This window comes from Micrasema longulum, unplaced genomic scaffold (genome assembly GCF_059751315.1).
Source record: "Micrasema longulum isolate JH-2025_06_02 unplaced genomic scaffold, ASM5975131v1 h1tg002674l, whole genome shotgun sequence".
NCBI classification, from domain to species: domain Eukaryota; kingdom Metazoa; phylum Arthropoda; class Insecta; order Trichoptera; family Brachycentridae; genus Micrasema; species Micrasema longulum.
Window position 1 is genome coordinate 101,110 of NW_028279807.1, and position 24,056 is coordinate 125,165.

Here is a 24,056-nt window from a genome sequence, read left to right on the forward strand (position 1 = left end):
TATGTATTATTATGCATACCGATTTCCGGTAATGTCAACTGATAAAGATAAACCGATTTTAGGTCATGATCTGCCGATTTATTTCATACAAGTCCATTTTAGCAAAAAATGTGAAAGTAAAAATTTTAAAATGTACAATTCAAATAACAAATTTTTATTCTTGTGTTTTTAAGGTTCAGTACGTACATAAAATCATTTGAACATGTTTTAAATTCAATAAAAAAAACACATAGTGGTATTGATTAGAAAAATATATTTTTTTTAAATAAAATCATTAGTAAATATGAATAATCCCCAATTATGACAGTTTTAACCAATTTTTCCGCAGCTTTTCATTTCCTCACTTGAGCGTTTTCCTCAATTTGACACTTTTTTTGCTGCTCCCTTGAAAAACGTAAAACAGGGGTTTTTCTGTAATTAAAAAAATATTGCACAAAAAGTTGAACAAATTAATAAAAACACAAAATCATATACTGATTAGAAAAGATGGGTTTACTTTTATTATTTAAATAAAAATATAAAATTTCTAAGTGTACATGATAGTTTAGGTCATAAATGTAATTAGCATAAATAGAATGGTTAAACTAAACTCCGTTGTGATGATTTATTTGAGGCGTTGGGTGACCACGGCGTTCTGGAGGCCGGCCTCCGCAATAGTCAGTGCTGATTCCGACAGTTCCCTGTTGGGGAAGGTTGTCTGGAGAATGAATGTCTGAAGTTGGTATGCGGGCGCCGCTCTGAAATTTCTATTAAGGAAAAATATAACACTCGATATTCAATACAAGATTTAAAATGTTTAGGTATGAAAAAGTTTTAAGCGTTCAAAAATATATCATTATCATTCCCCTTCCAGCTCCCAGTGGGACATAGGGCACTGCGTTGGTACAGCAAATTGAGTTAAAAACACTCGACCAGGGTTCTTGTTCCATTTCACACACAGAACGGAATATATTTAATAATATATCAAAAGAATTATTTTCTTCAATTCAAAAATATTGCGTTCAAAATGTTTTGAAGAAATATGTGGCATATATAATTACAGTAGAACCTCATTTTCAAGTTCTCAATTTTAAGTTTTGCCGCTTTTTACGCTGAAATGTTCAGGTCCTATTTTTATTCCATACATTCTCATACAAATATTCCCCCAATGAATGTTTTTTACATTTTTCATAATCCCCCGGTTTTACATTGAAAATGTTTCGAAACTCATTAGATCTGTCAAAAAACGCCGAGCTGCACGTCGCCACGTTTGCCCGAAATTGTGAATAAAATCAAGATAAATAAAAAAATGTGTAAATTGCTGTCTCAAACTAAATTCAAAGAAGGTTCAGTGTAATTAACCAGTGTCTAATTTTGACATTTTACCAAATTGTGGCATGCGGTTGACGCATGTTTAGGAAGAATAAAGTACAGCAATAAATTACGATGCAGAAAGTTAAAAATTTGGCGATAGAAATATTATTTGAAGTTATAAACATAATTTGGAAAGAAGATTGTTTAAACAGTTACCATAAAAGTGTGAAACAGTTTTGCCACAATTTAAATGTAAATGACAGTTGAAATTATGTGGTGCCATACTAAAAAAAGTGATACCATATAAATAAAATTTCTCAATATTTAAGGAAAAAAGCGTTGTATGCATTTTATGCTAATTCAAATGTTTACTTTTTGTTTTTAAGGTTAAGTACCTACATAAAATTATTTAAACATTTTTTTTTTAAATTCAATATATTTAAGACACCCAGAATTCTTAGGTCTGCCAACAAACATACCAGTCTTGATTTCTTTGATAACAAGTTGTATTCTTTCAAACGATCACTGAATCAAATTCAATTATAAACACCTCTCTCCCGCTTCCACTCCCACAAAGTCTACTATAAACCATTGAGTCTTTCTACTTTTTTGATAATAATTTTCTATGTATAAATGTGTCCATAAAAATGCCCATTGGGCGTATATATAAATAAATAAATAAATAAAATAAAATTTAATGGAATTAGTTTCTTAGCTTCAAAAAAATTGTGTTCAAAATGTTTTGAAGAAATACGTGGCATTTATAACTAACCTTCTTCAAAGTATTGGAATAAGTGCAGTACTGGATATATAGGCCTCGTATATTAATGATAATAAACTCCTTTCTGTTTACCATTCCACGAGTGAGCATGATCAGCGGTAAAAAGCCTAAGGGAATAATGCACCACTCTAGTTAAATTGGAGTTTTATACACAACTTTTTGACAAGCCTACACCCATGGGTATCGGACATAAATTTTGGCATTTTGTAATTCAAAATTTGTCAAAAATCCTCTTTTGCAACATTCATAACATTTGTTGACACACAAAATTGGAGTTATTTTTAGAAACTGTAATTTCGGCGTGCATTCTTTTAGTATCTATCCTACATTATACCTAATAGTTTGTTTTGGAATTGATTCAAAATATTTTAAGTTACGCTAGTTTCTCAATTTAAAAAAAATCTTTTATTGACTCCTACGAAGTTTACTTTATGGTAATTTAGAATGTTTGCCGTCGAAATACTTGAATAAAAAGGATACGTTATAATGTATTCCCTCAGGTTGGCCACAGTGTGAGTGAGGTTGAATCTTCCCGATATTCTGGAACCATCTGCCAAGCGGAACTGGAAATTAAATATCGATCGGAATTAGGGCATCATATCATACTACCCCCTAGTAATTAACATTAGCCATACTCACTGAGGATATAAAAATAATCCTGAGTCCTTAAATTATGTATTTACTCTTTCGCATAAAAGAGACCACATTTTTATTTGCAGGGCCCCGATTACAATGGGAAGTTAACAGAGTTATCTTGGACTGTCTATAAAGAAAGACCGATATTTGTGAACGAAAATGAATACATTTGCTTGAACATTTTAGAAGAAAAAATTGTATGCATATTCTGCTTTTCATACAGAAAACATAATTTTACTTTGTAGATAAAATTGAAGATAAATGGTAACTTCCCATTGAAATCGAGGCCCTGGTACCACCACCGCATATGAATTTTCGTAGATTCGTTTTTGGGACATTTGACTTTCTGTTAAAACTTTTTATTATTTCCGATATTATTTATCTTGATAAAATAGCTCGACAATTAAATCCAGTATTTTCATCATGAATATTTATTATTATTTGATTTAAAAAAAGCAAAATCTTCACTGGTGTGCTTAAATCTTGTGTTGTTATTCCTTTAGCTCTTAAAAGATGATGCTTAAAAATCAGTTTGTGAACGGTGCGTAAAATGGTTTTATATTTATTAAATGAGAATCAGGTTTTGGTCTCTAGCTAGTGTTGCAGACTCACAGGTTTGGCAAATTATTAGTCTGAAACCAACCTGCCGAAGAGAAAGTTTTTATTAGGACTTATGGAAAAGAGAACTTCTAGTGATGACCCCTCAAATGAGTACTCGGGTCGAATGATACATCTCTTTTAGATGCATAATGCCTTTAAAAATGAAAGAATTTGACGAGTTTACCTGGATTTTAGTAATCGGTTCGGATTCATTGATGTTCAAACTGGCTTGAGCCATATTCTGGTTGGCTTCTTGGTCGAGAGGACTCGCAGCTTGGGGAGAAGTTGAACCAATAGTGGTAGGTGCGGGGCTGTGAAAAACCGAAAATAAATTTATCCTTTATTTTTAATTGATAATTCTACTTTGATAATTATTTATAATACTATAAATTAACATACACAATAATGTAGCAAGTTTTCACATGGGTACCACGAATACCCATCCAATAACCTACTTTATGTGTGAATTTAGAATACATTATGTATTCAAGCTATCCAAAAATATATCTTTATACTTAAAGCACAAATATTATACTTTTGAACTTAAAATTAAATAAACTCTATTAGATGTTTTTTCATAAATTGTAATGAAGCACACCTACCATTTTTTACGTATTTACAGATAAATATCAATAATGCAAAAAATATTTGCCTTCATGCAGTTGCTCCCGGGGTTAAATAATGACAGCTATGTTTAAAAGATATCATATGAGGAAAATAAGTAATCAATCCAACAAGGCAAATTTACAAATTTATGAAGAAACCAATTGAAAGTTTAACTTAACTTAATAACTTAGCAACTTAATTACATAATATATTGATAAATAAATATTTTGAAATGCATTTTTTGACGATTCTTTTTACATCCCTCAACATTTCAGGAACCAATTATGCGCGAAAGTCGAGGCCCTACTGTAAGTACAAATATTAAATTACATCACATTTAATTTCAAAATGAAAACTCATTTGAAATATTTTAAGCTTAGGCTTTTTTAGACGTTTTTTTCAAAATTTATAAATGAGCACAAAAAGTAAAACAAAATGGTTAAGGTCAAAATCATTCAAAAGAAAAATTTATGTTGTACGAGATATTGTGTTTGCTTTTACTTTACATATATTATTTTATTTGATTACAAACTTTGGAAATGGAATTATTTACTAATTTGTTGTAATCGTGTCCTCTTGTTCTCTTCATTTGTAAAAAAAAACCTACATGACTTACCACCTAATACATCATGGAAACTGTAAAAATACACTTTCAATATTCAAATTATTTTCAACATTATCCCCACTTCGTGAATCAACCGTATTCTAGTGATATTTTGTACTGACCTTCCCAAGAGATTTCCTTTCCCGTGGAAGGGCTTAGCTGGTTCCTTGGTCTTGCTGAAGTCTTCGTGGCGGTGATCTTCCATCACCAATAGAATCTCGGGACCTCTCTGCAGTTCGGGAGGAATCTCACTGGAAATTAATATGATGTTTAACTCTTGTGATCCCGGGACTGACCGACTCATAAGCATCAAATTATCGTACGAGTTTTTGTAATTTGTAGAATATCAAGATAATGTTTCAATGTAAAGTTCATTGTATATGCAATATATTTGAGAAATAAATGTCATATACAAGGGTTGATTTATATGCTTCACCCATGACCTTTTTCAAAGTGGATGAGAAACAGTTTTTGGACCTTATTTTTGACGTAGTCCATGGGACTTTTATGCACTTTTTCCAGCGATGCTTTAACATTTCTATAGCTTCCTCGTAGAACATTTATGCATTAATTAACCTTTGTGCATTAAACGGCAGTGAAAATTAAAGAAATTTGTTTGGTATTACATTTTGGAAGTTTAAAGTTATTTGGTACATTTAATGTCTGCTGTCAAGGACATAATACAAATGAAAACTCCATACAAATTCTAGAGATATCTACAAGAATCAAATCACTTACCCGGCTCTCACAGAGTTGAGGAACATAGCATTGGCCGGATCTGTATACAGTCGAAGGTCTCCATTATCTAAACTAAAGCCGTTTCTCCATAACCGAAGAACCACCTTATCCTAAAAACAGATTTGATTAAGTAAAACAATAATAGGGTTTATAAAGTGTAAAATTTATTTAAAGAGCTGTTGTTCTTATGGCTTTCGTTTAAAGTAGAAAAGTTATAATTAATTATGTAAAACAAATCATTTGTAATTTTATACTTTATTTAGCCAACAATTTTTTTCAATAAAAAATAATAAATAAAAAATATTGGTTGATTTGTAAGAACTTGTGACGTAATTCAAAGTAATTCATTTTCAAGAATTTTTTCATACATTCTTGAGATACTTCACCGTACAAAATGCTCTAATTTTTACCGCATGAAGCATGTAAGAAAACATTTTTTATAACCAATTTCCTGTAGCACCAAACTTCCTCGATGAGAAAAATTTAATTTTATGAAAATTAAAATACAAATTAAGACAAAACCAGTCAGAACTTGAAGGGGTACTAAAGTTAAGAAACTTGTAAAAAAAACCAATCTATGCTTGAGGTATAAAATATTTCTTACCACTTCTGCGTCTCCTTTTTTAGAAGCTTTACTAGTGTTGACAACAGTAGTCTCATCTGGAGTTGCGCCTACAAAATGTAATTATTGATTATTGAGGATATTGAACGGGGGGAGGGGGTAAATGCCAGGAACAGGGTGAACGGCAGAGCCGATCCTATCATAGGTTCAGTTGGCATAGAGAATCGGACACTTGCTCACAATGGAGGGGGGGGAGAAAAATATGCTTGTTATTTACAAACATGTATATTCCTGTCCCTTTTAGTGACGGGGTGCTAGTTCCTGTTAGATCCGGTGCAAAAAATCAACCTTGGCAAATAAATGTTTGAAAATGAATGTGTGATAAAACTATGTACAATAGGTGCACAAATGTCGAGATATGCTCATTAATTAAATTTTATAGCATAATATCTGTACCTAAGAGGCAGACGGATGTAAATCCAGAATTTTGAAATATTAAATGACATTTCAATTTTCGTATCCAGTTTCTGATCATGCCCATTGGTTTTAAAGAAATGTAAGTCTTATAATGAGTGAACCAATGTATTAAGATACTGTATATACAAATTAAAGTTATAAATTATTATAAATCACTTAGAGAAAGTAGATTCTTTAGGCTTGTGTTGAACATTTGACGTTTGGATTTGCATCTGTCTGCCTCTGCGGTACAGATATTATCATATGACAAATTTTAATTATATACCTATGTAGCTTTAACTTTCATTTTATTATTTATTATTATATACACCCAGAGGGCCTTTACATGACGGGTACAAAATTAAAATTCAAGGGTTTCATGGTATAAAGAGACTATATATAGGTCTAATAAATACGTATCTTATAAACCTTTTTTTTAGTGTCAAATTACATTATGCATGTATCTTTTATATCTGCTATTATAACATCTTTTTCATTTTTTATTTCCTGATATTTGGCAATCCGGATGGCTAGAGTTTGGATAAACGGAGTTCTACTGTAATATGTTTGTTATTATGTCGTGTAAAAGTACTCCGGGCGTGGATTGATAATAAATAAATAAATATTATGTAAGGATGAGATAAGCATTATCGATAAAATAAAAAAGCAGTTCTGCGTTGTTTTGGACGTGTAGAACAAATGAAGGCGAACAGGTAAAAAAAAGATTTCAAGTTTAATGAGACCTTATTTTGATTTCTTTAATGTTATTTTTTAATTTCCATCTTCACTTTTACTTGTGACGTCTCCTTAATTCATAGTTGTTTTTTCAATTCTGAGGATTTTTTCTAACAAGCGTTTATAATTGGAATGAACTAATTTCAGAATGACGAAGACATAGGTATGTGGATTCAAAATGTAAAATTTTTAGCAATTCTTTATTTATTTTCATGCGTTTCAGATAGGTCTCCCCTGCATTCATAATTTTTACAGGTATTTATTTATTTATTTTACAAAAACAAACAGTCGACAATGATATAATAACATAAAAAAGATACGGTTTAAAGACAGACCAGCGAAGTTTCTAAATAAAAATCATACAAACTAAATTGTGGTACAACAAAAGGGTGTGTGTGTGCGTGTAATTGTATGAGAGTAAGTGAAGAGGTGTGATATACATAACTGTAGGAATAGTTACCCAATCTGTAGCCTGTTCCACCAAAAGATGTTGAGCTGGAGGGATTATCATTAGGTTCTAAAACCATTGCTCCGTGTCTGAAATTAAGATAACAAAAATAATTTTAAAATAAATAAACTAGTCTTACAAATTTAATTATTGAATTCAACAAAAACACACACATTCACCATTCTGTCTATGTTTAACCATCCTTATTTCTTCCTTCTGTTGATTTTAGTGAAGTAAAAAAGCTGAAACCTTAATTGATGCAGGTGAGGTTCATCTGACTGAATTATTTCAACTACATACTAGACCGGTGGCTCCCAATTGTGTTTTGCCTATGGAACTCTTATCGCTAGACAATAAGACATTAAATTAACAAAAATGATATTTTTAAGACCCACGACACCTTATTGTTCGCATGTTGTAATGTTCGACTTGAAAAAAACAACTTTATTTTGAATCAAAAATATTTAATGGATGTATTTAATATGAAGCAAGAAATGTTTTCACAGTTTTACTTATAATACGCCCTAACTCTCGGAACCCCAGGATTCCACGGAACATCTTTTATGAACTGCTATGACAACGCCTGAAAATATTTTTTAATTTTTATACTTCTTCACCAGTTGGTTCAACAATATTTCGAGTTAATTGACAAGTAAAGCCCTGTAAATGCCTGACTTCCATATTCCCTTCTCTAAAATGTTCCCCATCTCAGTTGTAAAAGTCAATCTTAAAAAAATGACAGAAAAACATACTTTTTTACACTCTTGAACATATTAGTAACGATATCCTCTTTTTTCTTTTTGCTGGGTCCTATTATCTGCTGTCCGCTCCTTTCAGATCCACCAGCATAGAACGCTTGACCTAAATAAACCAAACAAAACAACATGAAAACGCAAAAAAAATAAATAAACAGTGCACGATAAAATGCAACAGTATAAAATTTCATAAGCAAAAAAATTTTTTAGTTTTTAATCCTTCCCTTACTGCGTCAAAAACATATGCGTGTTACGGTGATGTGTAGTCAATACATATGCAAAAAATGAGAGATGTTAAGCCGGAAAAATAGAATATTCTTGGCAATTGTTTCAATAATTTATAGTTATAGTCAAAAGCAATGATATTTTTAATACAATTGAAAAAACGTCGGCTGACGTACGCAGTTTTAACAAAGGGACCGCCTATAACAAAGGCTCGAAAGCAACTGCGATGCACAACTGGCGTACTGTGGCAGTGGTACAGGTTACATCGCTGTGTACATGTAAATTTGTCTCTCTCGCAAACATTCCTTTAGCATTAATAGTGAGACGTAAAGAGTACGACACAAAAAACATTAGTAAACTATTGAATATATTAGTAATTCGTCTCCGATTTGTTACGAAATGCTTTTTCTGTCCCCAGTAATGATTTATAAATAAATTATATCAATCGATACGCGGACTGAGGAATACCGAAAATCTTAGCCCAGTATTTATTATATTTATAGATATTGAAGTTGTAAGTTGCAATGCGTACGGCTACTCATAACCGAGAAGGGAGAGTAAAAAAAAACATGGTGAGAAAGAATAAAATTATGCGCAAATTCGAAAGGGAAAATCACCATGACAGATAAAATCATCAAATTTGTAGGTTATCTTGAGTCTAGTAAATAAAAACACGGATTTAAATGAAAACACGGTAGAAGTATAGTTGTTATTTGAAAGTATGCATACAATTTAGGAACTAGACTAACCTTCTTCTTCGTCGCTAGAGCTGTCTTGTTGTAAGCTCGATAAAGTGGCAAACTTGGTGCTGGTATTTTTTTTCGTTTTTTCCTTTTTCTGGGCACGCATCGGGACATCTTCATCACCATCGTCGATCAACAACTCTGGATCACTGTCCGAAACGTTCACGGGCTCGGGAACGGGTTCCGGAGCTCGATTTCCAACGTTTTCTTCACCGTCATTTTCAAAGAATCTGTATATAGCGAGCTGCACACAAAAAAGTAACAATTTTATGTTAATAATTACCCCAATTTCACACACTGCACAATCGCGCGACTATTATCGCGTAATCACTCGATACAAATGTATAAAAACCAATTACATCTAGCTCCCATGCCGATGATTCAAGAAAAAATCTCGCCCTATGGTCATCTGCACTAGTGACATCTTTAAATTGTGTTATGAGATTCTCCTGGTTGTCGGACATTATGATTAAAGCCTAATTTCGAGAGTAATTTCAGTTTTTTTATTCAAATTAAATGATGCTAGCGACCAAAAAATTCAAAACGGCGCCGATAAACGTCAAGTTAATGAAAAGAAAATCTCCGAGTATTTTGGTTGTCATGTTGCGATATTTTTTCTTGGCTATCGGTCAGAAAAAAATATCAGCCAGCTATATTTGTGAGTAGGCCCGTCGTAATTTTTTTATTGGGGGAATGTAATGATTTATGATTACGGTGATTCAAAATAATAATATATAATCTATTTAAGTATCATTTACACATGGACAATACAAAAGATATAACAATATTGTCTTGTCCCAGATCCGTGAAAGCCTCGACCGCGCAAGACAAAGCGCTGGGACAATTAGAAAATTCAGCGGCAGTTCACACGTGAGCGCTGCGAAAATGAATAACCAACAGCGTTTATTACGAGCAAGTTCAAGAAAAAGATTATTCATTTTATACCAAGATGTATTAAAAATGTTAAAGAAATTGCTAAATAATAATATTAAAAAAAACTGCCTCCATATTCGGCAGAAAAAATACGCGGGAGTGACACGCACGCGTCCATAGTATCATAAGGTCCTGTCCGTGTGCGTTCACGCGAGGACAATAAGACCGCGCGAGGTGGTGGGGTAACCATTGTTCCGAGGAGATAGACACCTGTTCTACAAATTGCTGTTTGCTGTTGGCGAATTGATCATGTGCTTTTCATGAATTGATCATGTCCAGTGAATTTATTCCCAGTTAGTGAAGAATTCACTTCCATCTTATCTCAATCCAATGAAGTGTATATTATGTAGGTACTTATGGATTATCTTCTTTCAGCATAAAGATGCTAAGGCTGCCATATTACAGAGAGCTCCTTCGGGCAGCTTTTCTTTTTGTGGGCCCCGCCAAGGAGACTTTTATGTCCTCATTTTTATGTGGGCAAGCTGTTTGCTGTTGACAGGCAATATTATATTGTTCACATATTTCTGTACATTCCTAGCTTCTTCCACATTTATACATGCTCTTTGGCTCTGTTTGCTTTTGACATGACCAGACTTACTGATGAAAATTGACAATTATATTGTAATAATTATTTCTGAGTAAACAATACAAAAATATTTTTATTTTAATGCATTTTGCCACCAAAGAAGAGGCTAGATATATTTAGAAGGCATCATACAATCAAAACTACGGTTCGACTCCTAACTTAGTTTATGATATATTTGCTTTTTACAAACATTTCATTTATTGCATTTACTCAGCTTTTCATCTTCTGCCGGTTTTGCGTTTTGCTTCTATACAGGAGGTGGTCAGCGCAGAATAAGTAATGTAACCCACAAACCTGTGAAACTGAGATAATCACCATCAAAGTTTAGCCAGGTACATAGCCCTGTGTACAAATTGGTAATGGTATGAGCGGTGCCATTTACTAATGTATAGGAAAAGGTGCGTAGTCATTGTAAAAAAAAAAATTGTAAAAAACGCATGGTTATGGACCGTTTCCAATGTTTAAGTCGATTTATACCTATTTGTGGGTTATGTTAGTTTTGCGCTGACCACTTCACATATTGTACTGAATAATTTATGGGACATCTTAAATTTCCATTTTGTGCTGCCAGTCTTGCATCAATTGGCAATTTAGTATTTTGTGAATAATTTATTTTATATGTAGCCATGGAATTAAGAATGTGGAGCTCCCTTATTTTATTTTTAAGTTTTACTGTTTCCATTCTTTGAAAACAAGCATTCCAAAAAAAGAAAGTCAAAGCTTAATCATATTTCACTGTCAATTTAAATACATACCTTTCTAAAAAAAGCAGAAGGTAGTCCAGAAAAATAGAGTAAAATTATAACAATAGGAACCAACATTCCTTGATTTTAAATGTTTTACTATTTTTATAATGAAATTGCTATTTATTTATTCTTTCAATTAAAAAAAAGAGATGAATAATCAGACTAAAATTTAAAATGTCACATGTTGCACCTAATTGATAACCTAAATTATTCATTACCTAAGTATTTAGAATACCTTTAATATTAAGAATGTTTCAAATATTAAAAAGATACTTTACCTACCTATATTATATTACATATTTTCATGTAGGTACCTATAGAAAATAATACTTTAATTTTAATTTTAGTAGGGTAGATATTTTTTATAAAGATAAATTATTATAAAATCAGCAATGAAATTAATAACTTAAGTTATTACTATTACCTGTATAAAGACTCATGGATTCTTCTTAAAAGGCAATATATTATTTCACAATAATTAGGAATTGTACAATACTTAAACATGAATGTTCTAATTATTAATTAAGGTGAATGAGATTTTAAACAATTGAATTAATAAATATCTGACTTGTCAAAATAAACATGTGCACCAAAAAAAGTATTATTAAATTGCCACCTGAAATAGCCGCTGTTATAAGATCTAATATCAATATCAATGGATATTCACAATGTCTTTCTGAGTTGGTGAGATAATATTATTATGAAGAAAATTAAATACATGAAAATTTGTATTTATTTATTATTTTACCTACTGATTTTTCACATTAATACTATAATAGTTAGATAATAAAAGACATATTAATATGCACACCATAAGATGAAAATTTACTACTTGTTTTTTTATTTGTAAAAAAAAAATCAAACCAGACACAAAGAACCAGACATTTGCATACAAGGTAGGGAAGAATAATACGCTCATATTCATTTACAAATATGTATATTCCCGTCCCTTATTAGAAAGTAGTGGAGCACTAGATCCCATTAGATCCGACACTGATAGTTAAAACATTTAATCAATGTATTACTATAGAATTAGAATTTTTCGGTGTATTACTTTATGCTAACACTAAATGTTATATGTAATTATATAATATGATTTGACTTGATAGAAAAATTTCTAGCCAGTCAGAACCAGAACAAACCACCATGTAAATAGTAACAATTTAAAAATATGCAATAAGACCTGTTTTGTGTAAATTTTTTGACAAGAGTCTAAAACAATGTTGTATTTTTATAACCAGATTTACAATAGTCTAGATGCAGATGCAACATCAATAGCTTTGAGAGTTGATCTAATTAATCACAAAATACAAATTGTGGATAATGGTTTGGGTGTATTAAAGGATGACTTGAAAATCGTGGGGAAAAGATATATGACCAGCAAATGTAAATCTCTTCACGATTTGAACAATAGATTGAATAAATTTGGGTATCGAGGCGAAGCATTGGCAAGCATAATCAACATGTCAGAATCTGTTTGCATCACAAGTTTGTATTACCTGGATAGTGAGACATATCAGAGAAGGTTTTTTAAAGGGATAGGAGATGATCAGATTAAAATTGTGAAAAAAAGACCTACACATGGAACTACTGTAAGTATAAAAACTGCTATAGTTGAAAACACATAACTAATATTTTTACTATTAATTTAGGGGTTCAAACCATCAGTAGGGTCACATCTTGCTGGATGGTGTGATTTAAAATGCTGTATACATCCAGTTGTATTCCACCGGCAACACAACTGCCTAGCCCAACTCGTTAGCGTGTAATCACAGCAGATAACGAGAGGATCAAAGGCAAGTTTCTGGCGCCTCCAAACCAGAACCAACCAGCAAGAGAAGTCAATAAGCATAGATAAAGCACGCCAATTTTAGAAATTTGATGAAGATATTTAAAATTTGTTCTTTTTAACATGCCAAGTTACCGACTTAATAATGTTGCCCATCGCTGATAAATTATATACTTTTTTATTATACTTTTGGGATGAAAAATAAGTACCCTATTTTACTTCTTACCTCTCTAGCTATACCAATGCAAAAAAATATGTCAATCGGTCGCTCCATTGAGACTTGAGGAAAACAGAACAAACACACTTTGGCATTTATAATATTAGTATGGATAAAATAATAATAAATATAAATTGATGTCGTGCACAGAAATATGCAAATTAGTTAGTAAATAAAAATTCTTGGTAGAAAAACATTGTTGATTAGATATAAAATCTGTTCTGTAAAAAAAAAAACTATCATATTAGCCAGAAAACTTTAGATTAGCGGCAATACAAGTTGTTTTAGTGAGTAACATAATTTTTGTGAATGAAAAGCTAAGCAGAGGACATAACACATAATATGATTATATTAAATGGTCTATGTTGGTCGCAGGAGGGAAAATTATCCGTTCACGATGAAGTCCTGGTGCTGACTCCTATGTATGGAAGTGAAGTATGGGATTGGAGAAACAAGGATGAAAGTAGACTGAATGTAGTCGAAATGCAATCTTTCAGGCAAATGTGTGGTACAACTGTGTACAGCAGGTGTACAAATGTTGTTATGTAAGATCTCTGCATTATGTAAGGCTGAGTTAAGCATTATCAACAAATTCAAAAAAGAAGGTCTGCGTTGGTTTGGATATGTAGAGATGGACGCCGAAAGAATGGCTAAAAAGATTTAACAATATAAATGTTGGCGAACGCATAAAATGAGGAAGATCAAGAAACACATTGCACAATCAAATGTAACAAATACTTGAAAATGGACATGCTAAAAGTCGGAATAATCGGCGTGTGTGCTTTAGAATATGTATGAATGTAGAGGAAGCATGGTAAGTATGCAAAGACAGAGTGATATAGAATTTTACCCTCTATGCCTACTGATTTCCTGGAAGTATGTGTATAAAATATGCAATAAATTAAAAGATAAATTAATATTTATTTCAGTTAATTGTATAACAGGTAGGTTTCGATTCCTAGTACAAGTAAACATTACTAAAAGCTTTTTCAGATAACCATTGAAAACTTTATGTATAATTTGGGAGTACGCCAAAGGAGAGTTGATCCAATATTAGACATGGAAGAAATTCGCTCAAGTGTCGAAACAATAGCCCTTATACATTTCCATATCTCCTTCAGTATTAGAGATGACAGTGACGGTAGACTTATACTGAAAACTCACAAAAGCAAGTCGATCCGGGAAGCGTTCTTTTTCCTTTTAGATGAACGAGTGGGAGATACATTGCGTCCCGTGAAAGTGACAAATGGGCAGTACAAAGTGGATGGATACATCGCTAGAGAGACTCACAGTACTAAGATGTTGCAGTATGTGTATGTCAATAAAAGGCCAATTAAGCATTCTGAAATACAAAAGGCACTAAATCATTTACTGGCTAGAGACAGTATTTTTATCGGAGCGCAAAATAAGAGTGCTAAAAATGAACATAAATTAGCTCAGGTAATAAATATTTCCATAAAGTTTATAGTATTGATGAAATGGTATATTCTTATATTATTTAATGTATTAATTTTCATATTATATGAACTACGGAAATGATTTAAATCAAATTGATGAAAACACAAAGATTCAATAATGAATTTACATTTTCATTTATGGCGGACATATATATATATAATAACATTTATACATTTTTTTTTTATTAAGACATTAAAATACCGCGTAACTACCAATCGAATTTTTCTGCAGGGCAACCAAAAAAGTGTTCTGTTAATATATTAAATATGATTTTAATAAACCAAACATACCGCCAGAGTATCACAAAAACTATTATTATTTAGAGTAAAATATCAATAATTTAAAACAAATGGCTCTTAGTCCCTACAATAAATTTATTGCAGGAATTTTTTTATAAATAAAACAGGTTACGCGGTATTGCAGCATTACCAATGATATATCAAGTATTGTATCCTATGTAGATTCATGTGACATCATAGCCACACAAGAGTCAAGGCAATATTATCATAATCATTTCTTTATCCACACCTAGTAGTGTTTCAATTTCAATGTATCTAGATCATTTTTGTTACATACAAGGTAAAGTGGTTAGTCTTACGCTTCAGGTGCCAGTCCACGAACTCAATAGTCTTTTTCTACATATATAGTTTTATTCACAATAGAAGTTCATTATCCCTGCATATTTTTTTAATGTAATAATATTTGTATAATTTTGTTTAGTGCATTTTTGAAAGTGTAAATAGGTGTGTACCTAATTAAAACACTAGAGAGAAAAAGAAACACAATCTTTTATGAGTAATGCGAACTAACAGTAAGACAGTAAAGACAGTTAAATGCTTCAAATAACCATGTTTATTTTACAGAATGAAAAGTGGTCTGATTTAAAATCAAATTTAAATGCAAAAAAGTTTCCTGTATTTCTAATAAATATTTCCAGTCCCTATACACTGTACGATACAACTTTCCTTCCTGATAAATCATTTATACAATTCAAGAAATGGGATGATATACTCAAACTGCTTAAACTACTGGTCAAAGAATTTGTTAAAAAAGAACTTCATTCTTGCGAGACACAGGAACTTGAAGAAAATAATGATGTTATAAATAAAAAGAGCGATGGAGGGAATAAAAACATCTGTGAAAATAATTTAGTTAAAAATGTTTTATACAAAAGTGCATCTGAATACGGTATATCACAACTTCAGAATGCAATTAAAGGTATTTTTTAGATCTTGTATTTGTAGATACAAATTATGCCACCTGTTCCCTCCTTGTTATGTTAGCATGTTGGATCCTGCATCAATTAATCCCCCAACTTTTTATAAAAAGTAATTTGTACAATCCTATTTTTGGCAAATTACATAAAACAACCATTGTAATAGATAGTTTGTTTTATCATATTTTCTAACAATTTATGCAGTGTAATTTATTTTTAACATCTATATCCTCTTAACAAATATTGCGATTTCTTTAATTTTCTACATATGGGCCTCTGTATGTAAATTTGGATTTAATTATTACCTATTGATAGATTCCTGCCTCAATTTTGAAAAAAAAAAACTAAGTATTTAATCAATTTATGAATTCTTTTTAGGTGTTCCAGCCAAAAGAAAAAGAAAAATAAAAGAAATCATTAATACAGAAAGTATAGATGCAAAACTTCGCAAAGAAGATCACTTATTTGAATTCTGCACACCTAAAAGGAATCAAAATGCTTTGAAAAGTAACAAAATAGTAAAAAAACACAGACAGAAAAATGAAAAAGTACAACAAATGAAGATAAAATGCGTTAATCAAATTAGAGAAACTCCCTTAATTATGTCGCAAATTTCTGTCTTCACGAGGCCATTATCGAAATCTGATTATCCAAATATAGATAGAAGAAAACCATTGCGTAATGTGAGTCAAAATTCTCTACAGTCAACTAAAATAACAAATGTCATAGGAAATCAATTAAGCACATCTCACACCAGTATCTATCATTCACATGTAATTCAACTCACACAACAACAGTATACTATTCCTAAAGAAGAAATCAATAATAACCATAAAAAAAGTGTTTTAAATGAAATGGAAAGATGGTTTCATAAATCACATTTATTAAGATCTAACATTGGGACGGAGACAAGAATCAACAAATCAAAAAATGATTGTAAGACAAAAGTTAACAATACACCAGCAGATGTTAAAAATATTTTGAAATTATCCTACAATGTCAAACACTGCAAAAATCTTGAAGAGTTCACTATAAAAATACCGAATAATTTTTTTAATAAAAGAAATAAACAAGTGATACCAAGAAAATCATTTCCAAGTACTTATGACATGATAAAAACTATTATCAAACCCAAACGATTGTGTGTTTCAGAACCAAATATGAACCAAATAGTACCACAAGTAGATTGGAATCAGTTCTACAGGGAATACATGTCAAAACGCCCATATGGTGATCTATTTTGTATGAAAAATTCTACATTTAACGACCTTGGTGTGCAGACAGACATATGTTATAAAGATTTTGAAGTCGTCCTGTATGATTTGAAGAAAACGTATGATGCCATTGAAAAATATAAAAAAGAATTTAGAGAAAAAAAAATTCAAGATAAAATATATCAAAAACATGAGTTGAAGAGCTTGCCAAATATAAAATTTCATGATGAATTACCAAATAAAGAAATGAGTCGAATTTTCAAAAACAATAATTATTCATCCCAGAAAAATATTGGAGTTGTTAATAATGGTTTAAACCTGTCATCATTGGAACAGTTTGCTACAAAAGAGACACCAAATGATAAAAGCAACGATTTTGAAGCTTTAAATTTGACGAACATCTATAATAATTCAGTGAAGTTTATGAATGAGTCTTGGGAAAATGAACTCAAAGCTATGCTTGATAAAAAAAGCCACAGTCATAACAGTCATAGTTGTCATAACAACTCCAAATATTTTTCTTCAAATGTATCATTTAGATCTAATGATGAGCAAATTATAATAAATAAACAACTTAATGTCTCAAATGAAGTAAAAAACCGAAGAATTTGTATGAAAGAATCAAAGGAAAGTATACAAGAAGTAGAAATTTTCAATACAAGTATCGATAAAATAAAAGAATGTATTGAAGATATTAGTAAAACTGACGATGTTTTAAATCATGTTGAAATAAATAATGTAAAAAATAGTTCTAAAGAAGCAGAATCAATTGATAACAAATGTAATGAACTCGTGGTTGATTTAATTAGTGGTAGTTTGAGAGAATGTCTTGAAACCGAATTCAATAATGAAGATAAAGATATAATTTGCACATCTAAAAGTATGTCTATGTTTAAATCACCCAATTATACAACTGAAGACCAAAGTGGCTACAAAATAAGCAATTTCGCAGTAAATGAAATAAATACCGACAAAAGTAATAACGATGATTTGAAGAATATTTCACAATCTATTGAGAATGATAATTGTGTTTTATCAAAAGAGAAAATTTCTGTCAAAATTGTGAATGAACAGAATTGTATGACTCCACTTGTAGAGAAAAGGGAATGGAGTATGAAGACTGATTCATTTGGAAAGGTGTTTTATATAAACAATAGAACAGGGATGACAATGTATGAAAACCCCTCTGCCGAAGAGATTAGCTCAAACCAATACAGAATATACAAGAGACCGAGATTTATACCAAAAGGTAAAACATTTTTACATAGCATGCCAATACAGACTGCAGTAAGGTTAATAGCAATAAAAAAAGTAATATATAAATACATCTATTTAAAACAATAATAAATAATACAGCACACAATGGAGCCATTAAAATATATTTAAAATTGATATGTAAAATACAGATTTAAATTATATTTTTAATACAAATTAGAATAAGCACATTATTTTCTTATCAACATAATATATATTTATAGTGTAACCAAAAAAATATTGTAGGAAAGTAACTTTGAAGGGATCTTGGGGCGCTAAAATATAAATGGAAATTTTTAATTATTTTTTTATGGCTAGTACTATTTTACTGATTAAGTATGCTTAGATTGTGTTAATAAAAGATAAAAGAGTGGATTACTTATGAATTTTTCTAAATAGGAATGTCTCCAATCCTAAAGTTTGGTAGATCTGATTCGAATCAACATGGTGGAAATTTTAAAAACTCAATAAATGTCAAAGGAAAACTTTCTTCAGATCCTTTATCAAATGTGAAGTGGGGAGAAACGTACTATAATGAGGCAAGTTGAAATTTACTTAAACTTCTTTGATTTTCATGGCAAATTAGAGGTACGAGTTTTTTTGGGTTATTATGCCGTGTGTTGTTTGCACTCTTTTCTGATGTTTCGGATCACATTACAGCATCTATCATCAGGATTGTGGTTATTTGTGTAGATATATATTTGTTACATTATGCGCTTAAGATTTTAACTGTGTCGCAGTTGTTGCTTTATGATAGTTTTTTCGACCACAGAGAAAAATGTTTAAAATGTTCATCTCCATTTTCTGTTTTTCCTAGGCATTGTACGATGAATTTGCCAATAAATTGATTCAAAACATGGATTCATTAGAAATGGGAATACAAGAAATTGGAATTGGACCACAGCATAAGATGTCATTACAAACTCTTGTCTTTGAAAAATCTCTCCTTAATAATGTTAAGGTAAGTGACATTTCGCAATCTCCAAGCCTTTGTTCCACCAGAAATTAGCACAAGAAATCAATTTCATAAAATATATGTACATACCTACCTGTATTTGCTTAGAATCAGAGCCCAAAATAAGGTAAATATATGGATAACCTTATTTTTAAGAGAGAATAAAACATTGATCTATTTAAAAATTGGCTTCATAAAACATTATGTTTTGATTCATAAATTACAAAATATTAAGTAAGATTGCAAGAGTAGAAAGGGTACCTAATCACAAAAGACAAAATTTGATTTGAATTTTTAATTCCATTAAAAGTAGGTACAGTTGTCGGGGGTAAATAAGAGACAAGAACGAGACTGTAGGCGAGTGAGAGCATCATGTAGAGTGTCCTCTTTGTCATTCATCCTTCTTGACTCGAGAGACAGAGATGACACTCTGCAAAGCCGAAGTTAACTGATTATGGTTGACAGTCTCTTTTTTAAGCCCAATGTCTGTTACTTATTGCCGGATACTGTAAGTACTTGCAGTACCTACTTGCTTGCCTAGAGTAATGGCATGGCTGAAATTAATGGCTTAATGGCTAGCGAGCATGCGTAATTTAGGTATTTTATATGATGCACAGGTAGATGTATCAACAATATCGCAAGCTACCTCTATCCGGCTCAGATGTTAATCTTAAACTAAATTTTAAAAGACAAGTTTGCATTCAATTCAATTGCAGAAAATAAAATTATTCACTAGGTCCAATGATAGTATTTTATATGGTAGGTTATTTTTTTTTTTATGAATTTTATAACCATGTACATTTTACATTACCTACTGGAAATAAACAATTTTTTCAGAGAATATGTCGTGTTATTTTATATAGAAAAAAAACTTTATATGTTTTAAATATAAACACATATATTTATATTTTTTTTAGGTAATTAACCAAGTGGATAAGAAATTTATAGCAACTATAATAGAAGACGCTAAAGGAAAATTCAAATACCTTGTACTATTCGATCAGCATGCTGTTCACGAGAGAATTAGACTAGAGCATTTATTAAATGGTAAATCTAAAACATATTTGTAGTAGTTTTGTCCAATAGGATGTGAAATCATTACGATGAATGAATAAAAAATATGTCATTTGTGTTTTCACTCTGGCGGTGTAAAAGAAAATTCTACACGAAAAATTAATTTGTTTAAGACATTTTAATTTTGGGTCGACCGGTTTTGATAATACTAGTCTCATCATTGCGACTTATACTAACTTAAATTTCACACATCACTACTTATTGTATTACATAATATTGAGAGACGAAAAGAACGAAAGAGAGAGATGAGAGCGAAGATAATCATAATGTCAATTATCTATATACTAAATCGGTCAAACTCTAAAAAAAGTGGTTTATGTAAATTCATAAACATAGATTTTTATGCTTCTTTGTTTATAAATATATACAGGTTTAATGAAACAGAATTTACAGAGTACCAGGTGGGAAATAAATGGAAGTCTGCGGCAATAAAAAAGCCATTGTGCATTGATTTAAGACAGTCTGATGTTTCCACTTTGTTACAACATCGGAAGAACTTTGAAATTTTAGGATTATCGTTTCAAGTTAGAAAGGAAAATTTTAATCAAATAGATGTTACATCCATCCCTGCGTGTTTTCAGCACAAGGAATTGAAAGAGGTAAAAATTGAAACGTATTTTTTAAATTTCTGTAGTTTTTCATAAAACAATAGTTTCAGAAAGATATATAACATACATATAATCTTAGTTCGTATTTCTGTGTAACTCGTTAGTTAAGACACTGGCCATCAGTATTATTATTTTATGTGCTTTAAAATTGTGAAAAATTAAATTTAAAAATATATCTCATATGCTTATTAAATAGATTGGATTGTATTTATGAATACATTACATTATTTTACAGGAAGAAAGTTTGGTAAAGCTTGTTGACCAACTAATTACAGAAGAAATTGATTTATTTAAAACTACATGCAGGAATACAAGTTCTATTCCTTCTGCCATAATGAAAGTGATTAGTTCAAAAGTAAGTACAGTGGAATTCCGTTTATCCAATCTCCAGTCATTCAGATTGCCAAATATCCAGATCGTTATCAGGGGTGGTATTCCAAACGCTCGCGCCGCCGTATTATCTCGTGTATTTACATACAGAATACACGAGAAAAACTGTTTTCTCGTGCCACGAGAGCGGTTCAGAATAGCACCCCAAGAAATAAAAAAAAGATAAGTTTTAATGTAATTCCAATTGGATGTATTATTTTAAAAGTAATTAATTAACCCAGATAATTGGAGTTTTGCTGTATAAACAAAGCATTCTTTTGATTAACTATTTATATAGGCTAATGGCTTTTACAACATGGTATTTAAAAACTTTAAAAAAAACAAGATTTTTTATATTTATTAACATATATGGCAAAATTGCCCTTTAAAAACTTATAAAATAAACATAGATTTCTTTTTACACAAGATTTTGAAACAAAAATTAAACCTAAGAATTGTATAACATATTCAGAAGAAGTTTAAAGCAATTAAAAAATATATGCAAAAATCAAATATTTTAAAGGCTTAATATAACAAGAAAATCATAAAGTTACGGTTTCATATAAAATTTATACTAAAGGTTTAATTACCATTCACCATCTTCAAAAAAGGCAAAAGGGTTTGTTCTATGGGAACAATACTCTATATTAAATATATCGAGGAGATATAGAAGAGGGAATGGGACATTGGCTCATTAAAGAGTGTGTTTACCAGATATTATAATTAAAAATAATAGTAATTTATGCTTTACATAAAACTTTGGAATAAGCTACCTCTTCATTTAAAAAAAGCCACCTTTCTTGGCCACTTTTAAGAAACGCCCGATACATGAGTTTTTAACCTTAGAACCCTAACCTTCCTTAATTTTTTTATACATTTTTTCCTGGATCCTCTTCTTATCTCATTCTTAACCTGATCCCACTTTCCTCATCATATAGATAATGGGTATTATGTAAGTATTTTTATCAAGTTTATAATATGTGCAAGTTTGATCAGTTCCCAAAAAAACAGCTGTAATTTGAGAATAATTATGTGTATTGGTATTTTTTTTTTTCGACTTCAAAGTTCATTCGCGCAAGATACATGTTTGAAAGCAAGAAATACCTACATTGTTTTAGAATTGATTCGAAATAAAAAAGCTAAGCAAATTTTTAATTCTTTAAAATCTTAAATTGACTCCTGCAAAATTAGCTTAAAGTCAGTCATTTAGCCTTTTCGCCATCGAATTGAAGTCCCGAATGCCTGGACTTACATTCCATTCCGAATAGTGTTTCTTCTTCTAAAATATCTGTCTAATATTCTTATATTTTACTATGTCACGTAGGCTTGTCATGGAGCTATTAAATTTGGGAAGGTTCTAACAATAAAACAGTGCAGCGGAATGCTGAAGCTTCTAGCGACGTGTAAAGTTCCCTTTCAATGTGCGCATGGTAGACCACTCCTAACTGTATTGGCCGACTTTAATGATATAAAAAAGAATACTGTAAGTATAAGCAATGCTCTATTTTAATGTGGAAGTTCAGTGCGATGGAAAATTGGAAATAAAAAATGTTTTCTTACGCATGGTTAAAATAACAGCATGAACAGCAGTTTCTCGAAAATTAATGCTAAAAATGAACTGCTTAGCAACATTAGAGATTTATACATTATAGTGTATTATGTTGCTATGTTATTATGTTGCTGTGACAACGATGGGCAATCATGATTCAACCAGCGTCAGATTTCTGGTTTCCGGAGTAGCCATGTTTTTCAAAGTTAAGTGTGTTTGGGGTATGAATTATAATTGTACAGGATTCAACTTTTAAATATCAGAAACAAATACAAGCTGTTTGTCGTTCCAACAAACTAATCCGATCATTTCAAAGGATGCCATAAAATGCCTGCAAGTCATTGGTTCGTACAATAAATGTCAGTTAAACCCATGTTTACTTTTCTTCTTGCCAGTTGTTTCATTCAGATGTGTGTTTTGACCACTCTTCGACCAGAAATCATGACGTCACGAGTTTCGGTGGGAATTTTCAAAATCAAAAAACTTAAAAAATATTTTAGCGATGATAATACGATACGTAATTTTGTATTTATTTTTTTGCTTAATTTAATAGTCTATTAACAAATTAAAAAGACCATTGAACTTCCTCATAATATTTCGTATGATAAATTATTTTATTTATCAATATGGCATTTATCAATATTTTATAGAACATATTGCATCTATCATTTTAATTAATTGCTGTAATTTCATTCTAATGTATTTTTTTTAGGTGAAAAAATTAAATTTGTCCAACTTGACAAAGAATAGAAAACAAAAAGTTTCAGCAACATAAGTCACTACATACTGATTTTTCAATTTTAATATTAGTTTAAATTAGGATAATGTTTTATTAAGTTTGCTTTTTGCATGTTTATTAGTTTTAATAAAGATATAAATAAAAGGAGCATGACAGAATGTGTGTAA

The 24,056-nt window shown here is 30.8% G+C and overlaps 2 protein-coding genes across 4 annotated transcripts; one reads left to right on the forward strand and one right to left on the reverse strand.

The window, feature by feature from the left end:
• Window positions 1-471: 471 nt before the first annotated feature.
• Window positions 472-11,594, reverse strand: LOC148271755 (NSFL1 cofactor p47-like). Of its 2 annotated transcripts, none has more exons than XM_088240982.1 (10): window positions 11,457-11,594; window positions 9,189-9,426; window positions 8,212-8,320; window positions 7,472-7,548; window positions 5,863-5,930; window positions 5,259-5,368; window positions 4,643-4,771; window positions 3,495-3,621; window positions 2,555-2,637; window positions 472-737 (listed from the first exon to the last, which is right to left on the reverse strand). In XM_088240982.1, exons 1-10 carry the CDS (start codon window positions 11,520-11,522, stop codon window positions 605-607), a joined length of 1,140 nt encoding a protein of 379 aa, XP_088097108.1. In that variant the 5' UTR covers window positions 11,523-11,594; the 3' UTR covers window positions 472-604. The 2 variants fall into 2 exon arrangements, with proteins under 2 accessions (XP_088097108.1, XP_088097106.1); XM_088240980.1 differs by lacking the exon at window positions 11,457-11,594 and adding an exon at window positions 9,542-9,813.
• Window positions 11,595-11,649: 55 nt separating this feature from the next.
• On the forward strand, window positions 11,650-24,047 carry LOC148271756 (DNA mismatch repair protein Mlh3-like). 2 transcript variants are annotated; one of them, XM_088240978.1, is made up of 12 exons: window positions 11,650-12,131; window positions 12,689-13,039; window positions 14,447-14,893; window positions 15,775-16,129; window positions 16,506-18,590; window positions 18,995-19,134; window positions 19,413-19,556; window positions 20,468-20,597; window positions 21,018-21,223; window positions 21,468-21,587; window positions 22,926-23,084; window positions 23,863-24,047. In XM_088240978.1, the coding sequence occupies exons 1-12, from the start codon at window positions 12,030-12,032 to the stop codon at window positions 23,923-23,925; spliced, it is 4,302 nt and encodes a 1,433-aa protein (XP_088097104.1). In that variant the 5' UTR covers window positions 11,650-12,029; the 3' UTR covers window positions 23,926-24,047. The 2 variants fall into 2 exon arrangements, with proteins under 2 accessions (XP_088097104.1, XP_088097105.1); XM_088240979.1 differs by lacking the exons at window positions 11,650-12,131; window positions 12,689-13,039; window positions 14,447-14,893; window positions 15,775-16,129 and having other exon boundaries at window positions 16,699-16,810; window positions 17,280-18,590.
• The last annotated feature ends 9 nt before the right edge of the window (window positions 24,048-24,056 follow it).